Source organism: Acinonyx jubatus, chromosome D2 (assembly GCF_027475565.1).
Source record: "Acinonyx jubatus isolate Ajub_Pintada_27869175 chromosome D2, VMU_Ajub_asm_v1.0, whole genome shotgun sequence".
Classification (NCBI taxonomy): Eukaryota; Metazoa; Chordata; class Mammalia; order Carnivora; family Felidae; genus Acinonyx; species Acinonyx jubatus.
Window position 1 is genome coordinate 77,686,523 of NC_069393.1, and position 13,165 is coordinate 77,699,687.

General features: G+C 55.0%; 1 protein-coding gene across 5 annotated transcripts in view; it reads right to left on the reverse strand.

Annotated features, from left to right (window-relative positions):
- Positions 1 to 3,067: 3,067 nt before the first annotated feature.
- Positions 3,068 to 13,165, reverse strand: part of CPXM2 (carboxypeptidase X, M14 family member 2) — a 137,196-nt gene continuing 127,098 nt past the window's right edge. For all 5 annotated transcript variants that reach the window (XM_027063320.2, XM_027063318.2, XM_053206989.1 and 2 more), the window contains 2 exons: positions 11,590 to 11,689; positions 3,068 to 4,393 (listed from right to left, as the gene is read on the reverse strand). In XM_027063320.2, the coding sequence (XP_026919121.1) occupies positions 4,125 to 4,393; positions 11,590 to 11,689 (369 nt within the window). In that variant the 3' untranslated portion in view covers positions 3,068 to 4,124. The remainder of the gene's footprint in view (positions 4,394 to 11,589; positions 11,690 to 13,165) is intronic.

The window sequence follows — 13,165 nt, forward strand, 5'->3', positions numbered from 1 at the left end:
AAAATCAAAGCAGATGGTCTGTGCCTGCCCCAAGCCTCAGCTGCCTCATTTGAAAAATACACGACAGGCACCTCTAACGCAGCCGTGGGGACGAGACGCCGTGTCCCCGGTGCCGGGAACGCAGTACCGGGAGACAAACACTCAGCTTCTCCTCTGCATCTGGGTGCTGGCGGCGTGCCGGGTGCCGGCCTCACTGCTCACAGCGGAGGTCCCCGTCGTGTGGGAAGCCCGCTACTGTGCCCGCTCCGTGGATGGGAAGACGGAGGCGCGAGGTTACAAGGCCGCACGGGGGGTCAAGAGGCAGGGCTGGGACTACAGCTCGGCCCCCCCGGACCCCAAAGACGAGGCTCTTGCACACCTTGCTCTGCGACAACCTGGAGGAGGCTGGGCTGGAGCCGACCCCCGGGAACGGACGGACGGATGGCTCGGCTCCTCCGCACCCCAGCCTTGCTCCCGAGACGGGCCAGGGGGAGGCTCGAAGGGGCCTCCCTCCTGCTCTGGGGACAGAGCCCACGAGCTAAGCCGCCAATGAGCGCACGTGGAGTCACTGTCCCCTTCCTCTGTCGCGCTTGTTCTGGCGACAGACAACAAGAAACGCCAGGGTGGTGCTGACCTCCTGCAGCTCAGAAAGCCGGCCAGGCCGCCAAGGACACGCAAGCGGCACCTCTGATGAATGTCACCAACCGAACATCGAACGGCCCCGGGGAGTGGGGACGTCGCCTAGGCGTTAGGTCGTCTGAAGCAGGTGCCGAGCTATGATGCACATCGTGTGCAGAAGCAGGCAGGGGGCGGGGCGGGGGGCACACCCGGGACTTAGCGCTCAGCTCCTGGGCCAGCTGATCAAATGAGGATTCCAATCCCCTGTCACCTGACTTCGGAAAGGCACCCGTGCCTCCCAAGGCTTCCATTACCGCCTGGGGGGCTTGATCTGCTCCTCAGAAAGTCAGCCAAGGGGCACCTGGGGGGCTCAGTCGGGTGAGCGTCTGACTCTTGACTTCCGCTCAGGTCATGGCCTCATGGTTCATGGGATCGAGCCCCACGTGAGGCTCTGTGCTGACAGTGCAAAGCCTACTTGGGATTTTCTCTCTCCCTTTCCCTCGGCCCCTCTCCCCCCCTACTCTCTCTGAAAACAAATAAACAAACACTTAAAAAACGTCCTGGGCAGCTGCTCCAGCACCGAATTACACCGCTCTACTGGGACGGAGGAAGGAGGCTTCTCCCTGGGCCTCAGTTTTCCCATCTCTAAACCCAGGGGGATCGGGCTAGTCTGGGGATGGAAACGCATCCAGAGACGTTGCCCCATCTTATCCCACTGAGCCAGGACTCTGTCTCAGAATCCTTAACACACCGCTTCAGGCAACTACCACCGATAAATCAGAGCTGGCTTGCAAGAGGAAACCCGTCTGCCGTCCCTGGACGCATTTGTCTAGAAACATCCCTCAGCTCTAAAGACCGGTTATTCTCCTCTGTACCCCCCACGTGCTTCACCCCTCATTCCCTTTATCTAAGTTCCCCTGGACTCCTGGTGCGGTGGCTGGGAAGCTGGGGCTGTGTTTATACAGCAGGTGTAGACGGGCAGGAGAAAGAGCGCCCGCGGCCCCAGGAGAGGTTCTCCCGGTGCTCAGAGCGCGGCTGCAGAATCAGGCTGTGGGAGACCAGCCTCTGCAGCTTTCTGGCCGGTCCCGCTGAGGGGGGCTTCGAGGGTGGCGGCTCCCCCCACCCAGCAAGGCCTTGGGTTGACTTGGCAGGAACGGATGAGGGAGCAGGGAGCTTGCCAAGTCCAAGGCCACGCGGCAGGGGTGGCGCGGCCCAGAGCCCACAGAGCCCACGCCCGCAAGCCCCAGGCTGCTGTTAGTGGGCCAGGGCTGACGGCAGGCCTGCAGACGGCAGAGAATGTCACAGACACGCAAGCTGTGTACCGCAGCCCGAAGGGTACGGTGCTAGTCACTGGCAGGAAGACTGACTCATCTCAGCACCAAGTGCAGGGACCTGACAAACCCAGTCTGCTGAGCTGCTGCGCTTGCCGGGGTTAGTCCTTCCGCACTGCCGCGCTGGCTTCTCGTCTCAAAGGCTTTATTCCTATCACCACCCACCCCATCTAAGGCCGCCAATTTTTCCGACCAGTGGCTCGGCGGAGAGCGACACGGGCTAGTGTGGCGATTAAAAGTGAAACTTAAATTACCGGAAAGTATTTAGCGCTAGAAATTCTGGCCCTAAGTGGCACAAACCACATTTCAAGTGCGCACTGGTCACATGCGTCTAAGTGACTGCTGTGTGAGATGGCACGGAATAGAGCATTCCCATCATCCCAGAAAGTTCTATCGCACAGCCCTGGCTTGGAGCCAGGGCCAGCTAGCTGCGCCCCGGCTTGAGGGTTCAAATCCAACTACTATGCGTTTTGATAAATCAAGTTTTGTTTGAGAGAGAGAGAGACAGCGAGCATGTGCACGTGAGAGAGGGGGGCAGAGGGAGAGAGAGCCCACGAGAGAGAGACTCTTAAGCAGGCTCCACATTCAGAGTGGAGTCTGATGCGGGGCTCAGTCCCACCACCCTGGGATCATGAGCTGAGCCGAAAGCAAGAATCGGGCGCTCAACCGACTGAGCCCCCCAGGCTTTACCAAGTTTTACTGAAACACACCCATGCCTGTCCCTTTGTGTTTTGTGCACGTCTGCTTCTGTGCCACCATAGCAGGGTTAAGTACGTGTGACAGAAACTGGCCGCCGAGCCTGAAATGATTACTATCTGATCCTTTAGAAGGCAAGTTTGCAATCTCTGGTGTAGACTGTCAGAAAGTCGCATCCGGATCATTTCCGGAAAGAGGCTCCCTGACATCCCCAGCAGTCACTAGTAGGTCCCAGGTGTCAGGGCGCTTTTACCTAGGCGCGCGGCTCTCCTGGGGAGGGGGCAGGGAACACACGGCTGTCAGCACCCGCTACCAAACTTGGAAGGCCCACAGGATACCCCTCCCCGGGCAGGCTCTTCTCTGGGGGTGCCTGACCTCTGGGAGAGGCAGTGGGGCGAGCCCCTGGGGTGGGCACGGGTCTGCTCAGGAAAACCACACGCTGGAAAGATGTCACCATTTGCTTGCTTTATTTTTCTTTCTTCCCAGGTCAGTGAGGCAGCAATATCAAGAAAAAGTAGACAGGCTGTGTTCTTGGATGGTCATCCGACAACCCCTCCCAAACCAATAATCCACAGATAATTCTAGGAGCTTTTCATCACTCGTGGCCTAATTCGAAGGTCTGGCATCCCACACATCAAAAATAACTCCCTTGGCGATGTTAAGCCAACTTACGTGCGCCCATTTCCGTGAAAGGGGGCACATCTGAGGCAGTGAGAGGGCTGCCGGTGATCTGCCTCCTGGCCCTTCTCAAGTCCCCGCAGATCAAAGAGGGGACCGGCTAGATGCCGGGCTCCCTCCCGCTCCGCCCCCAGGGCTGCTGGACCAGCTAGGGGCCCGGGAGTTCTCTGTGGACCCTGCAAATGAGCCCCACTGGCGGCTGCCGACCAATCACTGGTGGACTAGCTCAGCCTTTCTCTCCTTTTAGAAACACTGTCCTTTGTTGAAAGGGAGACCGAATGGATTCTAGAGGCTCACCGCTGCTCACTTGGTAATGTCTCCATTGTCCACAGAGGGCAGAATCAATCTGCAGCAGCTTGGAATGCCCCGGGGCCAGAGAGGGTGGATTCTCTCAGAGGGCCCAGAAACGTCTCAAATGGTAACTTCTGGGACAGCAGGGCCCCAGGACGCTGCGATTGGAGCCCAGCAAAATGCAAATGCGTGAGGGGCTCTTGCTGGCATGCCACCAGGGGAAGCCTTGGCTTCCCTTCCTGTGCGGCCAGGAGACCCTGAGCGGGCAAGGCCCCCTCTCTGTCTCCGATTCCCAGGCTGAGCTGCTGAAATCTCACTCCTACCAGCCTTTCTGTGCTGATCTGTCCAAGTTATTTGGAAAAATGGAACAAAGAAAAAAAAATATCCTAAGCTTTCAGCCCTCCCCTCGGGGCCAGGCTTGCAATGCACGCATTCTCCCAGGCCTTCATGAATTACAGAGAAAAACAGCAGGGAGTCCTCTATGGAGCTACGACTGGGGGTGGTTTAATTTGCAAGGGTCCGGGACAGGCCTCAAGTGTTGGCACGTCCCCCGCGCTGCCGTCTCTTCCGCCCGCGCAGCTTCAGCCGCCTGGCTGGCAGGCTGACGGGCTGCTTCCCAAACTTTTCCATGATCTCCCTGATCCTGGCCAGGTTGGTTTTGCTGAGAGTGAAGTCACACCGTGTGGCCCCCATGTCGTAGCCGACCATGCAGTTCTTGGTGGACGAGGTGAACCCTTCCGCCTTGGCCGTGACCACGTACTCCCCGGGGTTCAGGAGGCGCCAGTAGTCCCCATCGCTGGCTGTGAAAAGAAAGCAGGGAATTCAGAGGTTCTTTTCTAACACAGCTACACCACCAGTCCTGTTACTCCGGGACCAGCCTCCCGGCCGGAGAAAAACTCAGAGGCAGGCGGTGTGGAATCCGAGCCCCCGCCGATGCAAATTCTTAATGCATTTTGGGAGCTGAGATGTTTTCCTCTTTGGAAGCCACCTTAATGGTTTTACCAGGCAGGGGTTCGAGGTGAAGGCTCCCCGTGGTGTTAATACTCGTGAGTGGAGATGGAGAAATGATCACTCACACTCCTTCCTCTGTGACAATATACACCATTCATTACCAAGCTGAGCTTCCAAATGGTGTGCCCTCGCCACAAAATGCCATCTTGAAAAGCCATCAGTGCCTGGCTTCCTGGCCTCCCTTAGCACGGCTATAAATACAGAATAGGAATTCTTTCAAGGGGTGGGACTCTTCACTTTTGAAAAGAGAAATAAAGGACCACAGGGGGCCAGGGCCAAATGATCTGGGAGGAGGTGTGGTATCTGCACCCCATTCCATGGCCCTCATTCTTGGCCCGGGGGCCAAGAGAAGCCTGAAGCTTCAGGGGCAGTGACATACCAATGCTGCAAGCCTGAGCTCCTGTCTCCCCAGGGACACTGCTGGTCAGTCACCCCATAAGCACGTAACGGGACCCGTGTCCTAGCTCTAGGCTAGATCTCTGTTGCATAGATGGGTTCCAGGCCAAGGCTCTCCTCCCCAGGAGCCTGCAGCCTGCCGAGGACACGCAGACCCCCGACGTTAAAGAGACTTCAGGGCATGGGTAACCAGTGACCCCGCAGAGGACGTGGTACCCGGAAGGTCAAGGCAGGCACTGATCCACTGAGTCTCCAAGCAAGCCTTTAACACACGTTGTATGATTACTCCCTTTTCTACCTAAGTAATCTGATGCCCAGGGAGGCATAAAGTCCTGCACAAGGTCGCACAGCTAGTAATCAGCAGGTTAGGCTCTCTCTCTTATGGCAATCTGAGTGTCCCAGCTGCCCTAAAGCTTTGGGGCCAGGAGAGGACGAGGAAAGGGGCTAAGGAGGCCCTGGGCAAGGCTCACATGTCTACACAAGCCATGAAGTCTTCCAAGAGATGGGAGAAAACTCTGTGCGTGTGTGAATATGCATCTCCCACAAACACATAACACTTTGAAGCATCAGGTGTAGATGATAATCTTTATTCATCTGAGACACACGGATGCAATTAAGTGAGCTCACGAGAACACCAAATGCCGTAAAAAACGAACTATGCAGGCAGTTCGGCCTGCTAACTGGTAAACAGGACCCAGGGTGAGAGGTCGGGGTGCACACAACGCACGTGGCTGGCTCCCCAGCTTTCTCAGTGCTGCGCCCACCCTATGTCTTCCTTGGGTGACAATGCAAGCTTTTCAACCGAATAAAAGGCCATCTCATGCTTTTCAGGAGGCAAGAGCCCGTCAGGGGTTCCCTGAGCGTCACAATGCCATTCACCCTTTGAGACCTCCCTCTGGGGTCCCGCGGCCCCCGGGCAAACCTGAACGTGCCACCCCCTTCACGCATCTCACCTGTCCTACCAGACCGCGCGTCCTCGAGTGTGAGGCTAGGCCCTGTGCTAAGCTGTCGGCTCCTTGAGAGCCTGTGTCTCACTCCTCAACACTTCTAGTGTGTTTCGTACGGTGTGCCCTCTGTGAATGCCTGTGGGATTGAATGTGGTAAAGAGAAACACACACATGGAACCCAATGTCTTATTAACACGTGAACTTGAACTTACTAAGTCCTAACTCCTGTGGATGCTTTTTCCCCTGCAAACACCAGACGGGTGTGTTAAGGCCAAGAGCCGGCCGCCCGGAAAGGCTGTCTGAGCGGCTAGAGGCCTCTGGAGGCGAGACCTCTCAGAGTGCACCATCTAGAAAGTACTTTGGGTCATTTTGAAACACCCCAGGGAAGGGGGCAGGGTCCTCACCAAGGGAGGTGCTCACTGAGCAGAGAAGGGGAAAAAAAACAACAACCCATAATTAATAAATGCTGATGGGCACCGCTAAGTGTATAAGGAGATTTGTAAGAAGTGATTCTTCTTCCTCCAAAGCAGAAGGCTCCCTCCTCCACATGGTGGGGGCCTCCTTCTTCTCATGTCATGCTGCCCTGTCTTTAACCTGTCTTTTGAGCACGGTCACATGGGCAGCCCACGCTGCTGCATCCCAGGCACTCAGAACACCTCCCACTGGTTCCCGGAATGGGCCACACACCTTACACCTCAGGGCCTTTGCATATGCTGTTCCCCCAACTCCTGTGCTCTTTTATCCTTGAGATGTTTTTAAATGCCTAAAGTTTGTTTCTTAATGATAAAGCCAACTTTTTGTAATTCAAAAGCAATGAGTTCTGTTCCATGCCTCTAGGGGATGAGTCTTCCAAGAAAATCCCCACCGGCTCCTCGCAGGCCACTCCCCCTTGCCCCCCACCCCCTCCAGCCACAAATAAACCCCATGAGTTTGGTCTTTAACTCTTGATTCTAAACCTCTGTAATTACTGTTTCTTCCAACTGAAATACTGTTCCCTGTTCTTCCAAAGACCAGCTTGTGCTCATCCCTTCAGGGAGGGAACCTTCTTTGGCTTTCCCACCAGTTTCTGTATATCCTCCAAATTCTTTCTGGGCTATCATCATAGTCTGCAATTACCTTTTAAATTTTCCTTGCCAACTACTTATATGTCTCCCCCCACTAGAATGTACTGTCTGAGGTGAGGGGCATGTCTGTCTCGTTTACCACAGTATCTCTAGGCCAGCATACAGGAGGTGCTCCACAGGATACGTTAAAAACGAAACCATGGCAGGGGTGCCTGGGTGGCTCAGTGGGTTAAGCGTCCAACTGTGGCTCAGGCCATGACCTCACGAGTCGTGGGCTCGAGCCCCACATCAGGCTCTGGGCTGACAGCTCAGGGCCTGGAGTCTGCTTCAGATTCTGTGTCTCCTTCTCTCTCTCTGCTCCTCCTCCCCGCCCCCCCCCGCCCCGCTCGCACTCCGACTCTCCCTCTCTCTCAAAAATAAACATTAAAAATTCCCACCCCCCCAAAAAATGAAACCATCGGGAATTTGTTTGGATTCACGGAATCAGAATGAGGTGGGCCAGCTCTATAATCTATAAGGTTCCGTTTCAGAAACATGGAAGAGGCCTGTTTCTCTCATCTGCCTGGCAATGCACCCTCTCCCCCGGAAGTTCTTGCGTCGGCTTTCCCCACGCTTACCCCCAGGGCTCTTGTTATGTGCTTCCAGCCCCGACCCCTGGTAAAGTCTAGAACCATCTACCTTGTGAAACTCAGGGATCAGCATGTTAGGTCACTACCCCTATCACTGGGTGAGCAGGTCTGTGTTCAAGGGTGAATGTTCTGCGGAATTATAGGAGGGGGGGCACTTCCGCAGCTGGCATCGCTCAGCACGGTGGACAGAAGGAACAACCCAGGCGCTAACAAATGTCCACTCGTTAGCAGGTCAGGTCAGTGCCCACTAGACAGAGGACGCTCATGGGGCTTTCTGAGCCAGGTGTTTGGCCAACATACTTATTACGTGCGTCTAGAAAGCATTCGTACTCGCTTCTCTCTCCATGGAATTCAATTCCCCTGTTTAGTTTCTGCAAAATCCCTCCGGAAACAAAACTTGTCAGGTCACAGAAGCTCAGAGAGAAATCAAGGCAAATGCAGGGCTTAAGTCGAGCACCGAAAGAGGCTGAAACAAATAAAGAGCTATGTGTGAAGTATGGAGTTTATGTATCATGAGAATACACTGGGAAATTATTTTCGGGGGGAAATAAACGGAGACGGGCAGGCGGCTTCCATCGGCTCATCGAAACCACCTCTGTGATCACAGGGGCTTGAGGTTCAGAGCTCAGTAGGCATAGCACTCTCTTCGGGCTTGTGGGGTCCCTGGGACTCTTTCTCTCCAATTCCATTTAAAACCCTCATGTTTTCTCACATTGTGTACAAAGCACGAATTGTCCCAAGAATATTCTAGGCTCTTTTATGAATCATTCTTTCACAGGAGCTTGTTGGCAACGTTTAAAATACAGTCCCTTCTGTTCCTAACAATCTCCAGCACCTTGCGTAACACCCGGCCCATCGCAAGTCTGGAATCTGCGCGCTGAATGCATGAATGAGTAAGTGAATGAACGAAGGAACCAGCGGCTGCCCGGGAGGGGCCTCGATGTACCAAATGCCACGCCGCACAATGTGAAGCCTCCCGGGCAGGGGCTGTAAGGTCCTCAAGCATGAGCAGGAGGGAGTTTCAGAAAACAGGAAGGCGAGTCATGGCATCACACCGCGTGACATTTCAGCTCCATTTCACCCACTGAAACAGTAATTGGCTTGGGGCGCCTGGGTGGCTCTGTCGGTTAAGCCTCCGACTTCGGCTCAGGTCGTGGATCTCGTGGTTTGCGGGTTCGAGCCCCGCATCGGGCTCTGGGCTGACGGCTCGGAGCCCGGAGCCTGTTTCGGATTCTGTGTCTCCCTCTCTCTCTGCCCCTCCCCCCTCACGCTCTGTCTCTCTCTCTCCTTCAAAAATAAATAAACATCAAAAAAAATTGATACAATAACTGGCTTTCTGTAGCAGGCACGTCGGCAGACGGCCCGTCACTGAGCAGCACGTGTTGCAGCCTGAATCCCAGCCTACTGCATCCTAAGGCCCCAGAGGCTTCGGTTCCTCGCAGGTCAAATGGGATCGTTTGTTGGAAGGACCGGGTCTGTTAATGCACGTGAAGGGTTTGTGGAGAAAAGGGGCAGGGGCACTGCATTCACAGTCTCAAGCCCCTGGTTCAAATCCCAGCTCTGCCATTCTCTGTGCACTCCCGGAAACACCATGCCGTGTCCATTCATTCGTTCAAACTCATCCCTTCATCCATTCATTCAACAAATATTCATTAAGCACCTACTGAGTGCAGCCTGCACTTCACCGAGGCACGAAAGAGTCAAGGACACCTGGTCTGGAGCAAGCAGGGGAGAAGCAGGAACAAAACAGGCACCAGAGGTACGGGCTTGGCCTGCAGGGTGTCAGAGGCCAGCGGTGGAGACGCTACGGGAGGAGAAAGCTGGAGGCTGAGAGGAAGCAGCAGGTGGTAGGGGCAGGCGGACAGGGTTAGAAAACGTGGCCACCATGGTGGGCCTCATTGACACGGTGACATCTGCGCAGCGACCCGAAGGGGACGAGGAAGGAACCGAGGGGTTCTCGAGGGAGGGAGGTTCGGGCAGTAGGAGGGGCTGGAGCAAGGACCCCAAGGTATGGCCTGAGTCCTCGAGGAAGGAGCCGGCGGGGACTACCGAGGACAGCAAGCACAGGGCAGTGACTGTTCTTGTTTGACCGAAACGGAGACTCAACGATTTTCACTTTTAAATGGGGACAGTCCTGGGCAAACCAAGCAAGATAGCCGGTCACCCCAGGAGAGGTTTGGGAGGTAACCAGCAGCCTAATCCTGTATGGCCCCGCGCGTGCCCTGAGGACTTTGGGGTGCCCCTGTGGCGTTCAATAAAAGGGTGATATGACCCAGTTAGCTGATAACAAGCTTGCCCTGGCTGCGGGGCTACGAGGGCAGACATAGGAGAAGCCTGCCCGGGGTACCACAGTGAGCCTGGCAGGTGCCATGGGTCGGACCGGCTGGCAGCTAAGGAGGAGGTGAGCGGGCATAGATTCTGTATCTATGTGCTGACAGAGCGGGGGGAACCAAGGGCAGAACCAAGGGCAGAACCAAGGCAGAGCATCTGTTCCGTATGGGCACCTCGTGTACCATCCCAACTCTCATCGGCTTTACAGGCGATAACACATGGGGGACACAGGAGGAAAATGAACTTGACCCGGTTTCCCTGGGATTGTCCCCCATTTTAAATCTGAAGTCATACATCCTGGGAACCACCCCCAGTCCCAGGCAAACCCAGACCGCTGGCCGACCCAGCACAGCGTAAGCCCCTGAGCCAAGAGGTACAGGTCAGGCCACACTAAACACCTGCTGAGCTGGCCTCATATCCTGTCTCTCCCAGTTGTTCAAGTGTGTCCGAGGGCTGAACAGGTCTTTCTCATGGCAATCATGATTTCCCTTCTCCTACTGAGTCGGTTCTCTGTGCCCAGGTGGGACCTGTAGCAGGTTGAATGATGGCCCCCAGAAGGGTCCACATCCTACTACCTAGACCCTAATCCAGACCCTGCGAATGTGACCTTGTTTGGGAAAAGGATCTTTGCAGATATAACTAAGGATCTCAAGATGAGACCATCCTGGATGGCCTAGGTAGGCCCTAAATCCAATGACAGGTGTCCTTATCCGAGAGAGAGGAGACACAGGGGGAGGCCACGGAAGATGGGAGGCAGAGACTGGAGTGATGGGACTAAGGAAGTTCAGGGGCACGTACAGCCACCAGAAGCCGCAAAAGCCAAGGAAGTTTCCTCCCCAGGGGCTCCAGAGGGAGGACGGCCCTGCTGACACCTTCGGCCGCCATAGCAGTGAGGGAATAAATTTCTAATTCTTTAAGTTTGTGGTCAGTTGTCACCGCCCCCGCGGGAAACAAACACAGGGCCTGGTCCCAATGCCTCGCTCACTACAGCTGACACCAAAGCAAAGCGCATCCACCTACACTATGACGCACGCAGCGCTCCCCAGAGTGTCCCCGGCGGACGAAAACCTCTGTGTGCAGACGCACTGACTCCACCAGAGCCCCTGCACACAAGCGGATTTAGGCTTCTCGCCAATTCTGTTCCCGGTGCACCTGCCACGACATCATGCTGCCCACACTACCCGTCAAAGTCAGTGTTTCCTCATATCTCACCGAACACACTGAGCACCACCCCAGGTGACAATGGCCCTGGGCACAAGGGAGAGACCTCGTGGGTTTCACAGCAGCACGAAAGCCCTGAGTGAGCAGGGACATGCCTGGGGCTGGGAGTCAGACGCCTGAACGCAGGCCCCACCCGCCAGTGGGTCCTTTAACCAACCCCCACCCCCCCCCCCCCCCCCGAGCATCTGGTTTTCACACGAATGAGGGAGACACCAGAAAGCACAGGCTGAGTGCCTTGCTTGCCAGGGTCTCCACGGTTAAGTTTGAGGCAGGAGACAATCGTTCAGCTCTCCGTACGAAGTTTCTGGCATGCAACATGTGGTGTTGACCCAAGAAAAATGCTTCAAGGAAACAGATATTTCCTACCGAGAGACAGTTCATCTACACTCACGGTTACCTGTTCGGATGTCGTGGTTAACACCTTCCACGGAGATGATGGCATTGGGAATTCCTTTTCCGTGGGCGTCCCTCACCATGCCTTTGATGCCACGATGGACCTGCTCAGAAACACGACAGGAAACGGTGAGCTCACGACTCGCTCAACCCAACACGCACAGTGAAGACGGCTGTAAGCCGAATGCCAGCCCGGTGCCCCCAGGAAGCCTCTCAAAGCCGTATCTAGCTCGAAAGCTCCCTGGCTGTGCCTGGATTTGATGTGCAAATTTCTGTATTCCTTTTGGGTCCATGTACTGGGAAGTCTTCCCCTGAAGTTCAATTATCCCAGAGGCTTAAAAAATTTTAGGATCTTAGATGGTTCATAAAAACCACACCCGGTAAAAATGGAATTTAATTTTTTATAGGCACGTTTATTTGGACTTCCCTAATCGATAATGACTTAATACGTAGACCCAACGACGTAAGAGAGAGGAAAGAAGAGAGTCAAAGGCATTCCTATAATGACATTGACATTCCTACATGACATTCCTATAATGTCATATGTCCACAGGGCCCTTCTGCGGATTAGCTGTGTCACATGACATGTGTCACTCTGAAACTTGTACCTCAGTTTCCCCATCCGTAGAATGATGTGACAACCCAAGCCAGCATACCATCGTTTCCAATGACACTCTTTATACGTATTATTGTGCCTGTGCATTTTATCCACAGCAGGCACCTTGGCTACACAGGATTACTTCAGAATAACCAGAACCTTCTCTCCTTTCACAGATGAAATGAGAAAGAGCCTTCCCTCACAAAATGCCAGGGCACAGAGAGCATTCACAGCTTTGCAAGACAGAACAGGCTCACACCCCCTGTGCCAGGCACTGGGGGCTGCACAGAGTCTCTGGGGACCCTGGTGGGGCAGACTGGGACGCTAGCCCTGCCTGAAAGTTTCTTCCCCCTCACCTACAACAACCCACAGGAAGGGCGGCCTCCGTGTGCAATCCCGCAAGCCTCAGGACCGTCCTTCCAAATGGATGGGGATCACGGCACAGTCACGTAACTGAGGCCCAGTGTTCGTTTTTGTTTATTCCTCTGGTTTCCGGTCAGTCTGTTCCTTAGTGGGGCGTGGATGTTAGTGGATTAGTTGTAGCACCAAACGAGAACTGGTTTACTCAGAGCTGCAAGAGGGGCGTGTCCCTGAGAGCAGGAGGAAGGGAAGGCGTGTGAGGTTCCCAGCATGCACAGCGGGGCTTCCTCACCAGCCGCAAGCAGAACCCTGGCAGGTGCCTGTGACACCTGCTCCCAGGGAGCACCCCGTCACCTGCAGCACGTGCGAGGGGCACAACTGTGTCCCCCCAAATTCCTGGTGAAGTCCTTACTCGCAGGAACTTAGAATGTGACTGTATTTGGAGACAGCGTCTTTGAAGATGTGATGACACTAAGGTGAGGTCACTGGGGTGGCTCTGACCTTCCCTTATAAGAAGAGGAAACGTGGACACACAGAGACCCCAGGAGTGTGTGTGCACAGACCACGTGAGGACCCTGGGAGAAGACGGCCACCTGCCAGCCAAGGAGAGTCCTCGGAATGA